At 39.2% G+C, this 17,573-nt stretch overlaps 1 protein-coding gene across 1 annotated transcript; it reads right to left on the bottom strand.

Annotated features, from left to right (window-relative positions):
• Positions 1 to 278: 278 nt before the first annotated feature.
• On the bottom strand, positions 279 to 659 carry LOC124368020. The gene has a single exon (XM_046825292.1). The coding sequence runs from the start codon at positions 657 to 659 to the stop codon at positions 279 to 281; it is 381 nt and encodes a 126-aa protein (XP_046681248.1).
• Positions 660 to 17,573: the final 16,914 nt, after the last annotated feature.

Genomic DNA, 17,573 nt, shown 5'->3' with positions numbered 1-17,573 from the left:
ATGAGCGGGTCAGTCTTGAAGCTCGCAGATCAATACGACAGAGTAGGTCAGGACAATCGACCGTGCCGCGAAGAACTCCCCATAGGAAAAGAGCATCAGCTTGTTGCCTTCTAGTAGACAGAGGGAGAAGTCCAAGAGAGGCCTCAACTAGATCAATGGGTACATCAAAATAGTTGTGACCCAGCCTAACACCGACAGCACGGACGAAGCGTCGCTGGATCCTGTCTAGACGTTCAATGTGATTGTGCTGATAAGGAGACCAGACAACAGAACAGTATTCAAGTATACTCCTTACCAAGGGACTTATATAGGATATTCAACGCCACAATGCCAAGACCACTCCTTGAAGCTCTTAGCATGAAGTTGAGCATTCGTAGGGCTTTGCCGCAGATGAAGTCAATATGCTTATCAGGGCTAAGATCTGCAGAGAAGACGACACCCAGATCACGGACGATTGTACTGCGAGATAGTACAGTTCCATTGAGCACGTAGTCAGATACCACAAGAGGTTGGGCAGAGCGAGTGAAAGAAACCAATGAACATTTGGCGGCATTTATGCTCATAGCGTTAGTGATGCACCAGTTCTCAATTAAGCATAGATTCATCTGCAGTCTCTCAGTGTCAGAAGGGTCCCTAAACAGCACGGAAGACCTTGACATCATCCGCAAACATTAGGCAGTCAACATTTAATGACTTGACCAAGTCATTAATATAGAGATTGAAGAGAAAGAGACCCAGGCGTGACCCCTGAGGGACACCAGAAGTGGCGGTTGAAAGGTCTTGACAGGGCGCCAGCGAAACTAACTAGGAAAGTTCTATCATTTAAGTAGGAGTGAAACCAAGAAAGTAGGCTACCACATATACCATAAACCGTGAAGTTTGGCCAGTAGGTGCCCATGGCTGATAGCATCAAAAGCTTTGCTAACATCAATATAAACACTATCGACCTGAACGCCACTCGAGAAGGCAGACAAAATGTAATCCCACATAAACAACCAAGTTGCTAACTGTTGACCTACCCCTGACAAAGCCATGTTGCTGCGGCGCTATGATATTTTTGAATTGGAAGCTCACATAGTCAAGAACTAAGCTTTCGAAAATCTTCCCCAGAACTGGCTGAATAGCAATAGGTCGGTAATTGTGGACATCAGAAGGATCAGACGACTTATGAATTGGCACAATAAAATAGCTCTTAAGTCCATCAGGGAATATACCATCTTCAAGTAATCTATTGAAGATGACTGTAAGTTGAGGCGCAAGGTCTATATACGGATGCAAAATAATCAGCAAATATGTTACATATACCCTCAGGACTAGATTCGCGTTGATCATCCGAGAAAATATTCGTTTTGCTCTGGTAGACTCAGATTTCAAGTTCCTGACAAAACTCCAGAAAGCCTTGATATTTAGGGGAATAGAGTTGTTAACTCGCTCCATGTATGTTGCATGGCAAAGGTCACTCAGCTTCTTACAATGGTTGTCGGGCCCTCTGGAATTCTAAATAATGCCCATAGTTACCAGTAGCCTTGTATTTTCTGTGCAAGATCTTTTTGCACACGACAGCACTCCTCAACTCAGGAGAAAACCATGATGGAAATCTACACACACCGCCCTCTCTTCAACGGAGTATGCTTCAGAACAATATCATGTAAGTAATTACTTTTAAATGCCAGATGAAATCTTAAGTTCTTTTACCATATTTTTGCTGTAATTCATTTGGAACCTGCTATGGTATTCATACAATTCCCATCTGTTAATTTTGTGAAATCCTTCACGAATCTCAAAATTTCAAGTAATTGGGAAGGCCTATCTGTGATATATATTTACTTGTGCTCTCTACATCAGTTGTTATTTTTCTATTATTATATTCAAGGAGCCGAGAGTCACTTTACATTGTATAAGAACACAACATGATTTTTTATTGAAATCGATAGAGAGATTCTTTAATTAAAATTTTTTATTGACGATGGAAGGTTTGAAAGGATAATAGGATATCGGACATTAGCCATCGTTATTATATTGCAAAATGTACAACAGGTTTCGATGATTGAAACCTACCCTCTACCTGAAGGTGTCAAAAGATTAATACTTGCACTTAAATGCACTTAAACCTCTCAGGACTAAATGCAAGACCAAAACATAGCGCCAGTTCATTTTTATTCACTACATATTTCTAGGAGAATTGATGTTGCAAAATTGCCTTCCGATAGTGGCTCTCCATTACAAAACCTTCAAGCAAGTTTGGAAATGTAACTGGTGAAAGAAAGGAATAGAAAAATGAATTGATAAAAAACGAAAATCTGTTTTCCTTATCGACATGCTCAATGCTAGAAATTGTGTAAAAATGTTTGTCTAGTGTTTGTAAAAAATGCAAGCTATCCAGACAAAGTTTTTACCATGCTCTTTGCACTTCCATTGGTTTTCAAAATAATGACCAAAAATTAAATAAAATGCTTATGTTTTATTATTTCATGTATTAATTATAATACATCTAATTTGACTAAGACAGGTACCTCGAATCCCAGGTAGAGAAACAAGTCATAGGCCCAGAAACATCAAAGTTTCATGTTGTTCTGGGATCCTTCAAAATTAGGAAGAAGTTGCAATTTCTGATTATGTGTATTTGAATCATGCACAATTTCTCAATAAGTCGGTTATATAATAGAGATTACAGACTATTTCATTTATACCCCCTGATTGAACCTATACACCCAACTTCGGAACTGAAAATTAATTATTCCTTGACACCGTGATATAAAAACGCTTTCCTTCTTCGCGAATCTCTATCAATTACATCCAAATTCCATCACACGCGAAAGGGACCTGTAAAATCACAAACAACGTAGGTGAATCAAAGGCTACAAACAAAACGTCAATTAATTAGCAAGACCGTTCCCGATTGTTTACCTACCGTATGTAGCACTTCACTAGTGAAACATCACCGACAGATTGTCTGGGGGATTTACAACTGTGAAAAATGTGTACGAAATGAATTGGGTGGGGTCTGTATCCTGCAAAAATAGCTGTGATGGATGACCGTTGTCGGCTTGTACGGGTAGTTAGCGTACAACAACGGTTTTAATCCGGTTCACTTCAGTTATCAGATGGATGAGTAGTGCATATTTAGCTGATTGCAGCCCTAAACTTGCACACCTAAACAACTATCTTGACACTCCACCTAGCATAATTAAGTTTTTTTTTCCTCTTTGCCTAAAAGGCGGTCTGGTTTAAATAACCATGAGACCTCGATGTACACTATTGTCCATTTGTTCATCATAGTTTTGATTGTTATAAGTTAGAGACATCACTAGGTTTCCTATTTTTCGGACATTTACCATTGATCAGTAACAACGTTTCGGGATCTGCAATCTGACCTCTTCCTCAGGTGAATAACTAGCCTAACAGATTTTAAAAAATTCGTGTTACCTTCACAATCCTACATCGTACAAAATCAAACGTTAAACAAAAAACTTGATTAATTAAAAAAATATATTTTTTTCTTTAATCCTAATAAGTTTAATCCATTTTTATTGGATATGCTTATTCAGTGTTCGTTAAAAAAAACGTATCGGCTGATCTAACCTTACGTAACAACCTCCTGTCACTTTACCTCTTGAACACTTCCTTTACAATTCGCTGAAAAGATTATCAATAGAACTCCAAAAATAATTTAAAGCCCAATTTGGAATGTTTGATATAGCATTCTGCCATAACCATCGATTACAAAACGTCTCACAAACTTTGCGTTGGACAAAATTATTATAAGATGTCTCATGGACTTCAAAAATCATATTTTTTTTTAGTATTGTAGCTGCTTTGAAAACCTTTCAGAGTTATGGCTCTTCAAAACCATAACTATTCTCTTTGATAATTTTACATTCATTACATTGAATGTATTAACAGTTATTGTACTTCATGAAATCTCATTTCGCCATCTTTATTACCATTAAACCTTTTAACTTTTACTTTTCACATCCATGAAAGCAGCTATGGTGGGAAGGGTTGATTCAGTGTGAGTGTTGAGTTTAGCTCCAGTTCACCTTCCTCTTAGTGCAGCGCTGCGACAGCATCAGACTGCTGTCAGCAGCGCTGCACTAAGAGGAAGGTGAACTGGAGCTAAACTCAACATTCACAGTGTTTGGAAGTATTGCACATATTATAATGATTCTTTAAGACAAATATTATGGTGTGATAGTTTTCAGAAGACTGACAAGTGTAAGGGTAACACTTGACTGAAAGAGTGCCGTACAACTATCCCGTCTACCGAAAAATATCGTTATAAACGTACGCTTTCGTCGTGTTTTGAAGCGAGAGAGGACTCGGCTTCATTTTTTAGCGGTGGTTCACAATCGTAGGTCTACAAGAAAATCTTCCACCTTAACATCACAGACCGAAGTGAAGATCAAGGATAGAAGTACTACACCCGCAACGTGTGATCAACATGATACAGTTTATATGATCAACGTAATCAGAGTGTGATCTCGCCGACGCGACGCACGTATAAAGGGTTGTAGGGGGGAAGGGTGGGGGAGGGGGGAAGGGATGCGCCTCTTATTACACCCTATCACAATTTAGCCTCACGAAACGACGTATATTTTCTGTCTTTTCTGTGACGCCTGGCTTATCTCACTTCAGTCGAACATTTCTGCTAATTTACTGCGGCAATTAAAGGGTTGGTCACACTCTCTGCGGAAAGTTCACCCTTTAGGGAGTGGCGGGAGGGTGAGGGGGGGGGTAGGGGCGGTTAACGGTTCAGCTTCGCGAGAATATTTTGTCTTCTCTTCAGCTTACACAAACAGTTATTCGCTATTCGCTTTATTGCCGAGTCAACTCGTGTTGAGCGAATGTCTTGATTCTGATATTTAAATTGCTAGTAAAACCTTACACGTCTTTATTGTAGTGGGGATATGCCTAAATCGAATTGCCTGTCAGAACCCAAAGGGTTCGGATGCTACTTAAATTATATATATATATATATATATATATATATATATATATATATATATATATATATATATATATTTCTTAGCTTTTGTGTCATCGACTAAATATTTTTTTAAATAAATAAAACCGCTCTTGTTTATTCTCTAGGGAGGGATAATAGGATTTCGGAAATTTGCCAGCGTTATAAGCAATATTACGAAATGTATACGGTAACACAACGTTTCAAAGATTGAAATCTATTCTTTTCGTCAGGTGCGAAATTAAACTGAAGTTGAAATATGTTAATACTCGAAAGGTTCTGTTAATACAATTTGTAATAGACAAGGTGTAACAAAAATTTTGGCTTGTTCAAAACTTTCTATGAATTTTTAGATTCTATGTGTGATTCTAAGCTAAAAATTAAAAATAATCTTTTTACAATTTTGACTTCGTTTAGCAGCTATACACCAGTTTCTTGTTGGTTTTTTATTATTATTATTATTAAAATAATTTGATCTATGTTGTTGTCTTTAAGATTGTTACAAAACTTGGTAAATGGGTCTATGTCAGAAGTTAGTAAATCAGAAAAAAATTTTTAATAGTTTCAATATTTTAAAAATGGCGGTCATTTAATTTTTGTTCTATAAAATATCTAATAAACCACTGTTTTTTATCAAAATGTTATAAGACACAAAAAGTGTTTTAATGACTGTTTCTTTCCAAGGATTCCTCATTTGTTAAGAAATAACTATTTTATTAAAGGTTTAGTATAATAACACATGCAAACTACTGTAAATTAATGGTCCATAATTTGAACAGCTGTTATGTAAATCATCACTTACTGTAATTAAAATGCCAAATTTTTAGTCTCAATAAAAAATAATTTGGTATACATTTATTTTAAAGCAGCTAAAAGATTCCCTAGGAAACTTTTACACAGTGTAAGGTAATTTGCAGATTTTTTTAATGTAGATATTTTTGTCAGAACTTCAAATTTGTCAAAGACGAACCAATCAAAATCAAAAATTATGTTTATGAATTATTGTTGTTCATTAACAATTTCAAATCATATCACTTATAGGCACAAATTGTTATTAAACTATAACAAATCCATACTGGTGAGTTTATTTAAATTTATTATTAGCCTATTTTATTATTTTATTTTATTTTTAGTTACGTGTTATTAATATTACAACATGTTTTCACTTGTTATCTTCATTTTATACTGTGTTTACGCGATATATAATCATTTTTACAATTGTTGGAAGGGGGTGCAAGATGGGTGCCAAATTGGGGGGTCTTGCGGTAAACGTTTACCCCGGGCCCCGCACAAGCTAGAGCCGGCCCTGTTCGGTTTTTGTCGTCTGTGAATATACGGAGTCCTTAAAATAAACAATATAAATAAAACAAAATTACATTTCTTGTCGCCGCAAGTCCATATATTAAGCAGACTCAACAGATTTTGAAGCGGGTAAAATTTATGTATTTCACACATATACGCATGTACTAATCATTTACATCCAGATATAACATGCATATGCAAGATGGCAATGACAGAAAAGGAAAGATAAAAAGAGCAAACAATGCTACTGTCACGGTCAGCGGAATCGCAACGACTAACTGTGAAAAATGGTAATGACACGCAATTAGTCTAATTGGCGTGCTAGGTTTGCAACAAAACTGTACTAACTACCTGCAAAGAAAATGGCAATTAAGCTACCATATTTAACTTGCAGTTGCACAGGTACATACAATATGAGCAATATAACTTTACATAACAAATGTAAAGATAAGAACAATAAGAAACGCACTTAAGTAATAACAACACAATACATAAACAAGAAAGCCGGTGACTAATATAACAGTCATTGACAAACACATAACAATAACCCCAGTAAAAAAGTATATAAACAAATATTTACTAAAAAATATCAATACAACCCCAAACTTGTGAGGATAATACTAATTTGAAAAGTGACAATGGCGAAAATAAAAACAAGTTTTGAATTGCGAACGTATTCACCACTACAATCCACTAAAATTCACTCTCACACAATATGGGACCGAAAATAGTAGGGAGTCTACTACTTTTAGTAAGTTTACTTACCTACTACTACTCCACGCTAATTCAGTACGGTGTGCCGATCGCCGAGTGGTCTAAGACGTTGGACTTTGGGTCTGAGTTAGAGATAGCGCAGGTTCAAATCCTATCTGTGACCGTTGCACTTTTTATCAGTACCATCGACCTTGTACTGTATCGACTCTCCCCCTTATTCTGTTTTAGATCCTCGCACAGGCCAGTGGCCCATGAGGACGGGCAAAATAAGGCTCAAAAAGGAATTTTCCTCTCCTTTTTAAATAATAAAAAAGGGAAAACACGGTGTTATCACCAACTCGAGATGGAAGCAGATTACGGACTCTCCTTTTGAAAGTCAAAACATTGGTATCGTTGAAGAAATCGAACCCCGAGACACGTCCTTCTCCAGTCTGATCACCCTCAAAAGAGGAGAATGGCGAAGGTAATTGTACCCTCTGTGTTTAACGTAGGTCACATGATCTCATCCAACAATGAACAAGGACCTCACAGTTTGATCAAACAATTTCCCTCTGTAGCAATTTTATCAGTCGCGTTAACGAAGCTTATCACTTGAGGGGATGGAGAAGTTTTATCTTTCCTATCAGTCTATCCGTTTACAGGTCATATAGACAGCAAAACGAATTATATATCTGAAACCTCGCAGGCAACTTCAGCGAAGCCTGTTACGCAACACATTGTGTGGCGAACTCCGACAGAATGGTTCATCTCAGTCTCAATTCTGTCTGTTAGAAGACCAAACACCATACATCAACAACTCTTGAGATACATATTTACTACGACACGATCTCAACTGAATATATCGCCCGATTTTTTCACTTAGGGCAAGAAGGTAAGGATAACCCTTATAGCACTTAATCCTAAAAAGGCCTTTGGCTTGCTTCCGGAGTGATAGGACTTTCAGGATGGGAAAGGTTAGTGGTAAGTGCCGAGACCCCTGAGGAAGGACAGTGGGCTTTATATTTCAGGCATGTCACCTTGAAAGAAGAGAAGGTGTTCCAGCTAACGCAACCAAAACAGGTAGAGGAAGGTACTCCTCATGTTTAGGCCAGCGACTAAGAGATAAAAAAAGGTCGGCTACTAAGAAGCTCAAAATGAAACTCTCGTCTCTTCAACATCAGAATGTGTATGTGTAGAAAACTCGGTTGCTCCACCGTGCTTACAGATCGAGTCTAAAACATCGTAGTGCACTCAACTGTGCACCTGATGAGGCAACGAGAATACCTCTTCACCTATTGTGTCTCTGATGTTGAAACAATGTGAAGAGATATTTTGAGCTTCTTTGTCACCGACCTTTTTTGTCTCTTCATATGAACATGACTCCAGATCCCAGGAGTCAATACTGTGACGGCGTCAGATTCCAGACGCTGCATAAAAGGAAGGTGAACTGGAGCTTAAGGGTGTGCTCTACCGAAGCCGAAAGCAAGGGTCTAGGAGATCACAAATTGTGTCCTTACTTTTGGGATGATCTATAGGGAGGATTAGTCAAATTAAAGCTAACTTTCACTTCCACTGTATGGCTCTCATAAGCAGGGTTTTCCAAATTTCACTTTCTATTGTATAAACCAGACATTAAAATTTACACTCTACCGTTTTTTATCGAACATATTCCTGTTTACGCAATTTTTTTTCGAAAAAAATAAGAAACTAGAGCCAACTATAGACTTTTTAAGAATAATTATAATTCTTCAAAATTATCAATATTACCCCGGTATTCGGTTAAGTAGTAATCTCCCAAAGGCATGCACGAGATTAGTGGCGCAGACTGGGTGCTGTTCGAACAACTTCCCCTGCCGCGCTTCTCATTCCCGCGTAAACTTAAGAGGTTCAGTTGTACCAACTGTATAGAAAATAACAATTTTTATTTTAATCTATCACTTTCGACTCAATATTAAGCTCAACAGGAAAGTATAAGAGGTCACTTGCCGAGTTGGGGAACCACACATAGAAGTAGTTTGTAATTATGTGTTAAACTCGTTATTTACTTGAAGAAGAGATCAGATTGCAGATCTCGAAACGTAGCGTTACTGACTTTTTGCCTTCACTGAGCGATGGCAAATGTCCTTGGAAAAAAGCCTGTTTCCTCCACAATCCTTCCATCATCAAAAATAAACATTAAAAAATAACATAGAAGTAGTTTAAGTATTTTATCTACATACACCTTTCCCTCAATCTACTTCATTTCGTTTATTCACTTATAATAAAACAATTCCACTGATGATTTACAGTTAGTTTGGACAATAAATTAAAACTGCATAAAAATCGTAACTTTTAATTGTAATTTAAGAACGCTAAGGTCTTTAACTCGATTACATTACACGTATTTCAAAAAGTACAAAGCGGAAATACTCACTTGTACACAACACTCACATTACCTTGCAAGGACGTAGCTAGCGAGGGGGTCCAAGGAGGCCGGACCCCCCTCCCCAATTTTATAAATTTTGTCAATTACTTTTTTTAGTAAACGATGATTATTATTTAAATAATCCAGTATTACAGACGTGTACTGCTGAAAGATCGTTCTCAACACAGATACGAGTCTAGAACTTTATAATGAACAAAATGGAGCCTTACTCTCTGTCCAATATGGGAAAATATCAGTTGTCTGGACCCCCAATGTTTTCCTGGCTACGTTCTTACTGGTTTGCACTAAATAACCTAGTCGACACCTTTGCTGTTTTATTACTAGCCGTATAGTTTTCTTTTGTGACATTTTACCTTTAAATATTGCGAGAAAGTAAAGAAAATGCTCTGAATTATCGTTGTCTTCATAGAACGAAGGCCTCCCTAGAGACATAGTACTTCATTTATTTCTCATGTTAAGAACGCTGACTGTGGCTAAATGCCTGAAAGTTGGAAATATGTTTGCCCAGAATGTCGTTTTCTACTAATGTTTTAATACAGATGCAAGGAATTTAGAATTCATATTTTTATAATGGCTGTTACCAAGCAAAATATATATTTTAACAGGTAGAGTCAAAACTATAAGGAAGATGAATACTTAAATTCTGTCACTTACGAATTCAAATCATTAATACAGTTTACACATAATCGCGAATTAAAGAACCCCAAATTTATTAGCAATCTATTATAAGAAGTCTGAATGATGGAAGAAAACGAGCAAAGAATCAAAGACGCTTGCAGCCCAAGTTTGGCGATTCCCTTCGATGATTTATGAATGTTGACGTCATTAAGTTGGCGTCTCACAAGCGTCGGAGTAAATTAATATCGATTGTTGCGATAAGAAGACGTGATTTAGTGTAATAATTGGAGTGTCTGTGACTTTGGGTAATTAGCCATAAATCTGCAGTATCAGCAACTCAGGGGTGCGTATTTCAAACGAAACGGTTGGCCTGTGCTGTTTTGAAGGAGAGTAGTTGTGGAATTGCGCCTTTATCGTTAAATTCTCTACTAAATATCTCGCATATGTTCTCGTGTAATACCTTAAAACGCGAAGAAATCCTTTTCCTAACAAGTAATATACAGTATTTATTATAATGGTCACAATTTTATGGGAAACTTTGAACAAAATAAGCTATTAAAAGAAATGTTATTCCATCTGCCGAAAAAAATGTATGTGGTGTCCCTCATGGGTCAATTTTAGATCCACTTTTGTTTATAATACATAAATAGTTTGTCCGAAACGAACCTAACTTCTATTGAACTCGTATGCTGATGCCACCAAATCATTACTTAGACTATATCAAAAAATGCTTAAGGATTCAGATTGGCTATCGATCATTAATTGCAATAGTGCAAGTGGTATTTAATTGATTTAATGTAAATTAACTTGAGCTTAATAGTTAAAAAACTGTCAGAAAAAGATATTTACAAATTATGACTAGTTTGTGCCGTTGATTAAATTTACGAAAACGCTTTTTGAGAATTTAAAAATATGAATGATGTCTTGAATTTGTGTAACATATAAAATTGTAATGTATGTTAAGGAAAATATTGTTTATAATGAACTTTTATGAACATGCATTTGAATCAATCCAAGGGACACTCAAAAATCCAACGTATCATTTGAATTTCGGACAACAATATTACGTGGGTATACTATTTTACAGTGTTCCTCCTACCAGAATAACAAAACACTAGTTTACTACATACTTTTATGAACCGGCTAAAATATTTATTTTACAAAAATTACTAATTTGAAAAAAAATTATTTATTCAGATAACATTTTTGATAAAAATTAATTTTATGTAAAATTGTTAATAGTATAAAAATACCTACAACGTAACTACAGAATATCAAATAAAAAATATAAACAAATCTTTAAATAGTAACTTACCATTTTAGTCTAATAAAAAATTAAATTTTAGCCTATCCATACTTTTCTACAAAAGTGTTACAGAAAATCTCTGCAGATATCTTACCTTATCCATGCGTCAAATTAAATACCGCGCTCATCCACTTAAATTTTGATAATTATTAAATCAACTCAGAAATTGTCAACATAGTTACAATTACATGATTGTGAAAAGCGTATGAAAGCCAGCAGGCGAAACCAGAGTCTGTAATAAATTGGTGTGGCACAGCCAGCGGCTCGTAGGTTATGTCAACAGCTGATGTAGTCACTACAGTTACCTGCAATATCGGACTGGAATGGCCAGTAAATATTGATGCCCGCGGTGTGTTATTTTATAGGTCTGTGGATACCAGGATCATCGCTAACCGTTGAATCAAATATGAGAGAATGTTTTTGTGAACAAGTGAGACTTTGTTTTAACTGACATCAACATGAAAAATTATTGCCAATAACTAACTTCATAGCTTCGCGTTTTGGGTTAGTGGAGTGATTTGGTGTCGATGTTTTAGAAGTCGGTACCTTTACAACACAACATTACAGTGGGTATTATTTGTTTAGTCGTTTACAATGCATTACTTGTAATTATAGTAGTATTTCGGGATTTGTTATCATTGTATTAACACTGGCACAACGTTTCGAAAATTGGTATCTACCTGCGTTTTCAGGTGTGCTTTTAAAACATAAGTTAAGCATTCTAATCACAAAAACATGGTGCGTGCGTCACATCGGTGGTGTGTAGTGGTAATTTGTTTGTGCTTTATGGCTTAGTGCTGATCTAGGGTATATTTTTTATATTTTAACATGCAACTTTATTTTTGTCAAGTATTAATTGATGTAATCTTGCCATGGTTCGTGATTGGATAATTTTTGTCCATACTAATTGTTGTTCTTAGGCTGACACTTGGGGGAAGATGAAAGTACTAGTTTTCCAAATGTCATGTTCAAGTTTTTGTAACACATAATGATGTACTCCAAATCATATTGTCTTTTCATTATGACAAAATTTGGTTGAGAACTGTTTTTTGAAATTTTATTCACAGCTGGAAAATAGTGTATACCTCTCCTAAACCAACAATTCTTATTTGAATTAACTAATTTTCCATCAGAAATCACCAACATAATTCTAACAAAATCCCCAATATGATCTAATAACCTATTTTTCACATTGAAATTCAAAATACAGTATCTGTATTGTTTTAGACTCAAAATTTACATAAGCCGTTCAATAAAAATGAACTTACCAATAGTCTCTTAAATAAACATAAAAACGGGATAGTGCAGACATGGACTTTTCAACTGCACCATTCCAGAAGCATGACTTTCACTTCCTTTTTGTACTTATTATTATTATGAGTTTCACACCTCAGAGTATCCTGCAGGGAGTTGATAAACTACTCGTTGTATTCATTTTTTTTAAAGTTGGCTTTATTTATGTAAAAGGGTATGCCCATCTTGTTGCCCATCTTGTTGCAATTGCCCACTGTAATATTGCGGTCAAGCTACATTTGCAGAAGAAACTTATATTATTCCTATAAAACAAACTTCTTAAAAAATGCCACTGTTAAATCATTGATACTGTTAAAGTAATTACCATAGATGGGCCTAAATCCATGAGGCGTATCCGTAAACTCTGGTTCATATTTCATGTTGCTATGTTGGTAATTACTCATCCGTAAGCCAGAGAGAATAAAAATGGTGACATTCAGGTCGTGAATATATGTATATATTATATTGTACTTTAACTTTAACGGAACTCTCCTATTTAGACGCCCAACTAAAACTAACACAACTCACGCAGTCAGATTGATTTCTTATGGAAAATTCCTATATCTATTTCATTAAAAAAAAACTATGTTATGTTCTTATTCAGAGAAAATTAGCTATCATTTCTCCATATAAACATGTGTCTATCTGCATCTACAAGTTGGTATGACTGATATCTATGTTGAACCTGGTCATAAAGCGTTGTCAAGTTTGCTTTATGACTGGATACAACGTTGAACGTAGGCTGTTACAGAAAGATGAGCCAGTTAGCTTTCCAAACTGCCCCATCATCTAACAAGCTGATCCTGGCTAGCTACGTAATTGCTAGACCACATGCTGCTGCCCAAAATGCATTAGGCCGATCTATCATGCTAGCAGTTGCCTAATTTGTGAAGGAAACAGGATTTTTCTGGACATTTGCCATCGTTCAGTGATTCAAAAAAATCAGTAACACTACATTTCAAGATCTACAATCTGATCTCTTCTTCAGGTAAATAACTAACCTAACACATAATTCTTCTTCTTCTTCTTCTATGGGGCGGCCTACTGCCATGCACTTAAGCCTCAAGGGCTTTTTACGCACCCCGGAAGCACACCATGAGGCCTGTCAGTCTATGATTTCAGCAGTTCCACAAACCGCCGAAAACAACCTATCAGGTCCTCCTGGGAAAATTCACCACCCTTGTCCAAACTACCAAAGATGGCATACCGCTCCCTTGCTATTGAAAGGCATTCAAAGAGCAAGTGTTCGACAGTTTCATCCTGCTCATCACACATTCTACAGAGCGGATCCTCCTGAAGGATGCCGACTCTGTGAAGATGCTTCCTCAGGTGACCATGTCCCGTGATCAGACCTATAGCCCGAGAAGACATAGGCCTATTTAGTGTGAGAAGGTCCGACGCCACTCTGGAGGAAGGCGACTGTAGTAACCATTCTGCTCATTCTCATGCCCGGATGCAACCTCCACCTTCTCTCATGTGTCGCGCGAACCCATTTCGAGACAGCCCCAAAGGATTCACACCTTGGAATACCGTAGAACGGTTGAGTGCCCGTCATAATTGACGCTGAGCCCTGGTTGGCCAGGGCATCAGCTCTTTCATTCCCAGGGATCCTCCCCCCATGACCAGAAACCCAACAAACGGTCACATTGTTGATTTCTGGCAAAGGAAGGAAACGGCTTGATAGCAATCCCAGACTAGTTTGGATTTGATCACACAAGAGTCCAGCGCCATCAGTGCTGCCTGACTATCCGTGAAATTTAATCGTCTTGCTCCTATATCGCAGACAAAGATTCTCACGAGCACATTCCATAATGGCTGCGACCTCCGTCTGAAAAACTGTAAGATACGGACCCATAGAAACCACCAGCTCCCTACATGGTCTCACTCCCACAATTCCAGCGCCTGTGCCGCTTTTTGTATTAGAGCCGTTTGTAAACCATTCAAGCTCCGCTGGTGGAAGAGGTTTCCTTCCCTCCGACCAATCCTTAGAAGGTATCACAATCCTAAAGGGTCTGTCAAAGGAAAACTTTTGTGGCATCTGATCAGAGATCATCCTCCTGAATCAGGATGTTAATTTCTACAGTGCCCACTGCTGCAGCCCGACCAGAGTCCCATCTACTGAAGACAGTAGGCACTCCTCCTGGCCATAGCCCGAATAACAATGTCCAGGTGGCCGAGGTTGAGACAACAATCTAGAGCTGCACCTGGCGTACTAGGGCAAGCCCCAGTGATAGCAAGGCAGGCCATCCTTTGGATACTCGCCAAACGAGCTACCACCGTCTCGGCCTCCGTTTTTGGCCACCAGACAACAGCTCCATACATTAGTGCAGGTCTGACTACGGAAACATAAAGCCAGTACAAGAGCCTCGGATTCAGGCCCGAAGACCCACCTATCACGCGTCTGCATTGAATTAAAGACAATTTCCCCTTGGCGTTGACCCTTTCTAGATGAGGTACTGAGTTTAGAACCCTATCTACGGATCATGCCTAGGTACTTGACCTCGGACTTTAGCTCAATGGAAGAGCCTCTGAATAGAAATGGACCAATGCCCTCCATCTGTCGCCTCCTGGTAAAGGCAACCACAACAGCCTTGGTGAGGTTGGCAGTGAGGCCCACTATGTTCAGACCAGCATTGGTCAGTTCAGTGACTGTTATGTTGAACTTGTCACTCACAAGAATCACAATATCATCTGCGTACCCATGTGACGTCAAAGAAATTAGCAGGTTGTCCCTAAATAGGTTCCACAGGAGAGGAGAAAGGACGCCATCCTGCGAACAGCCCCTCATAGTCCTTGCACTAACACTTGCTCCCATGAGGGTTGTAACAACAACCCTGTCCGTGAGCAAGGCCCCTATCCAGTCACACATCTAGCCATCAATACCACGTCTAGAGACCGCATTGATAATCGCCTGAGTGGCTGTATTGTCAAAGGCTCCTTCGATGTCTAGAAAGACACATATGGCTACCTCTTTTGCTGCCAGCGTCTTTTCAATCCTGCATACCAATTGATGCAGGGCCGAATCGCATGATCTTCCTGGAGTGTAAGCATGCTGATTTGGATAAGAGGTCCCTCCCAAACAAATCTAGCAACCATCTTCTCCATGGTTTTGAGAAAAAAGGAGGACAGGCATATCGGCCTGAAAGACTTAAGTCGATCCAGGCTAGCCTTCCCCTGCTTCGGTATAAACACTACTCTGGACATTCTCCAGGATAGTGGAATGTACCTGAGGGCAACGGAGGCTCTGAACAGTCTGCACAGCTGGGGAAGGAGAATATCCGGCCCCCGCTGCAAGCAAACCGGTCTCATCCCGTCTACCCCAGGAGCTTTATAGGGACTGAAGAATTGATCGCTCACTCGATCCTTCTGAAGGTTACGACACGGTGCGCCAGACTCAACTGTAAATGAGTGGCGCGCCCCCGTAGGTCTCCCCTCACTGTAGAATGGTTGATCACTGTAATGAACAATACAGTCCGGAAAGTGTGTTCCCATCATAACTTTTAGAACTCTTTCCGGTTCAGTAATGTATATACCGCTTTGAGACCACCAAGCGGCGAGATGGGATGTTTTGCTAATAGCTTTTGAAGCCTTACACAATCCTGCACACTGTCGATATCGGGGCAGAGTTTCTTCCAGGCTAATCTCTTAGCCGTACAGACCTTGCGGTTGTACAGTGCAAGAGCCTCGTGGTAGGTCTCCTAAGAATCCCAAGTTTTGGCTCTGATGAATAAAGTCCTCTTCCTCAAAGAGACCAGCTCTGAGCTCCACCAGGCTACTTTGGATCTACTCCTGTTGATGACAGGACAGCTGATGTCAAGAGTCCACAATCGCAGAGGTCAGACTGTCGGCAGATTTGTCCAGATGCACCGTGTTGTGAATCGGTTTCCCATTAGCGGAGTCACATTCTAATTGTGCCCTGAGGTTTTCCTTGTATTATACCCAGTTTGTGTTTCTCGGATTGCTTTACTGAACTTTTTCAAGCACCAGTTCTTCGATGTTAAAGCAGATGTGAGCATGATCAGAAAGGGAGGGTTCGTCAGGATACCCTCCGTCATCATGGTCACATCTATCACCTCCCTACGCGTCCTCGTGCGAAACGTGGGTACATTTCCCACATTTGCGATCACTAGACTACGGCACATTATGTATTCCAGAAGCGACTCACCTCTGCTGTTAGTGTTGGTGCTGCCCCACGCCTCGTTGTGTGAGTTGGCGTCGCATCCAACCACCAGCTCTGATCCGCTCCTCCCAACATGGTCCACCAGGGCAGCCAACTCTCTGGAGGGCGTAGAGTCCACATCATCATACGGGAGGTAAGATGATGCAATCAGCAGGGTTCGTCCAGTCCCAGCCACCACCAGCTGACTGTGGCGAGATCCCTGCAACAAAATTCCAGAACAGGAATGCTGTCCACCCTGTTGCTTACAATACAAGCTCTGGCATTATTAACCTCAGCACTAACAATTTTTACCCCTGTCATAGAAAGTCCTGATATTTTTCCCTTGCAAATCCAAGGTTCCTGTATCAGAGCCGCATGAAAATCTTCCGACAGGAAGCGTCTACAGAATACAGCTGAAGCAGCTTTATTATGCTGCAGGTTGACCTGAAGGACCTTGGCCCCCATGATCAGCCGCCCCACCCCGCGTCCTCAGCTGGACCTGCTCTACACCAATGAACACCCTACAGTTCCTCCCTTTGAGAGTAGCTGAAGACTGGTCATCAACCAAAATCACCATCGTTGTGGAGCCTCCCGTGAGGACATCTCCAACAACCTTCCAGTCGGACACGGAGATCCCAACATTCTGTTTTCCAATGGCCCCAAGAATGGTCGCAGAGTCCTTCTCGGCCATAGGACCATCGACCCTGAGGAAGACCTCGATAGATCTTATGAGTTCTCTATAGTCCCCACAGATCACACCTATCCCCCCAGGGCCACCGATCCCCAGCCCTAGAGCCAGACCCCGCAGCCAATC

Source organism: Homalodisca vitripennis, chromosome 8 (assembly GCF_021130785.1).
Source record: "Homalodisca vitripennis isolate AUS2020 chromosome 8, UT_GWSS_2.1, whole genome shotgun sequence".
Taxonomy (NCBI): domain Eukaryota; kingdom Metazoa; phylum Arthropoda; class Insecta; order Hemiptera; family Cicadellidae; genus Homalodisca; species Homalodisca vitripennis.
Note: the sequence above shows the minus strand (reverse complement) of the source record. Positions and strands in the feature narration are given on the sequence as shown.

What these genes read in the sequence shown, in the direction of transcription:
- LOC124368020 (XM_046825292.1), bottom strand. Translation starts at nt 659, where the DNA reads ATGTCAAGGTCTTCCGTGCTGTTTAGGGACCCTTCTGACACTGAGAGA.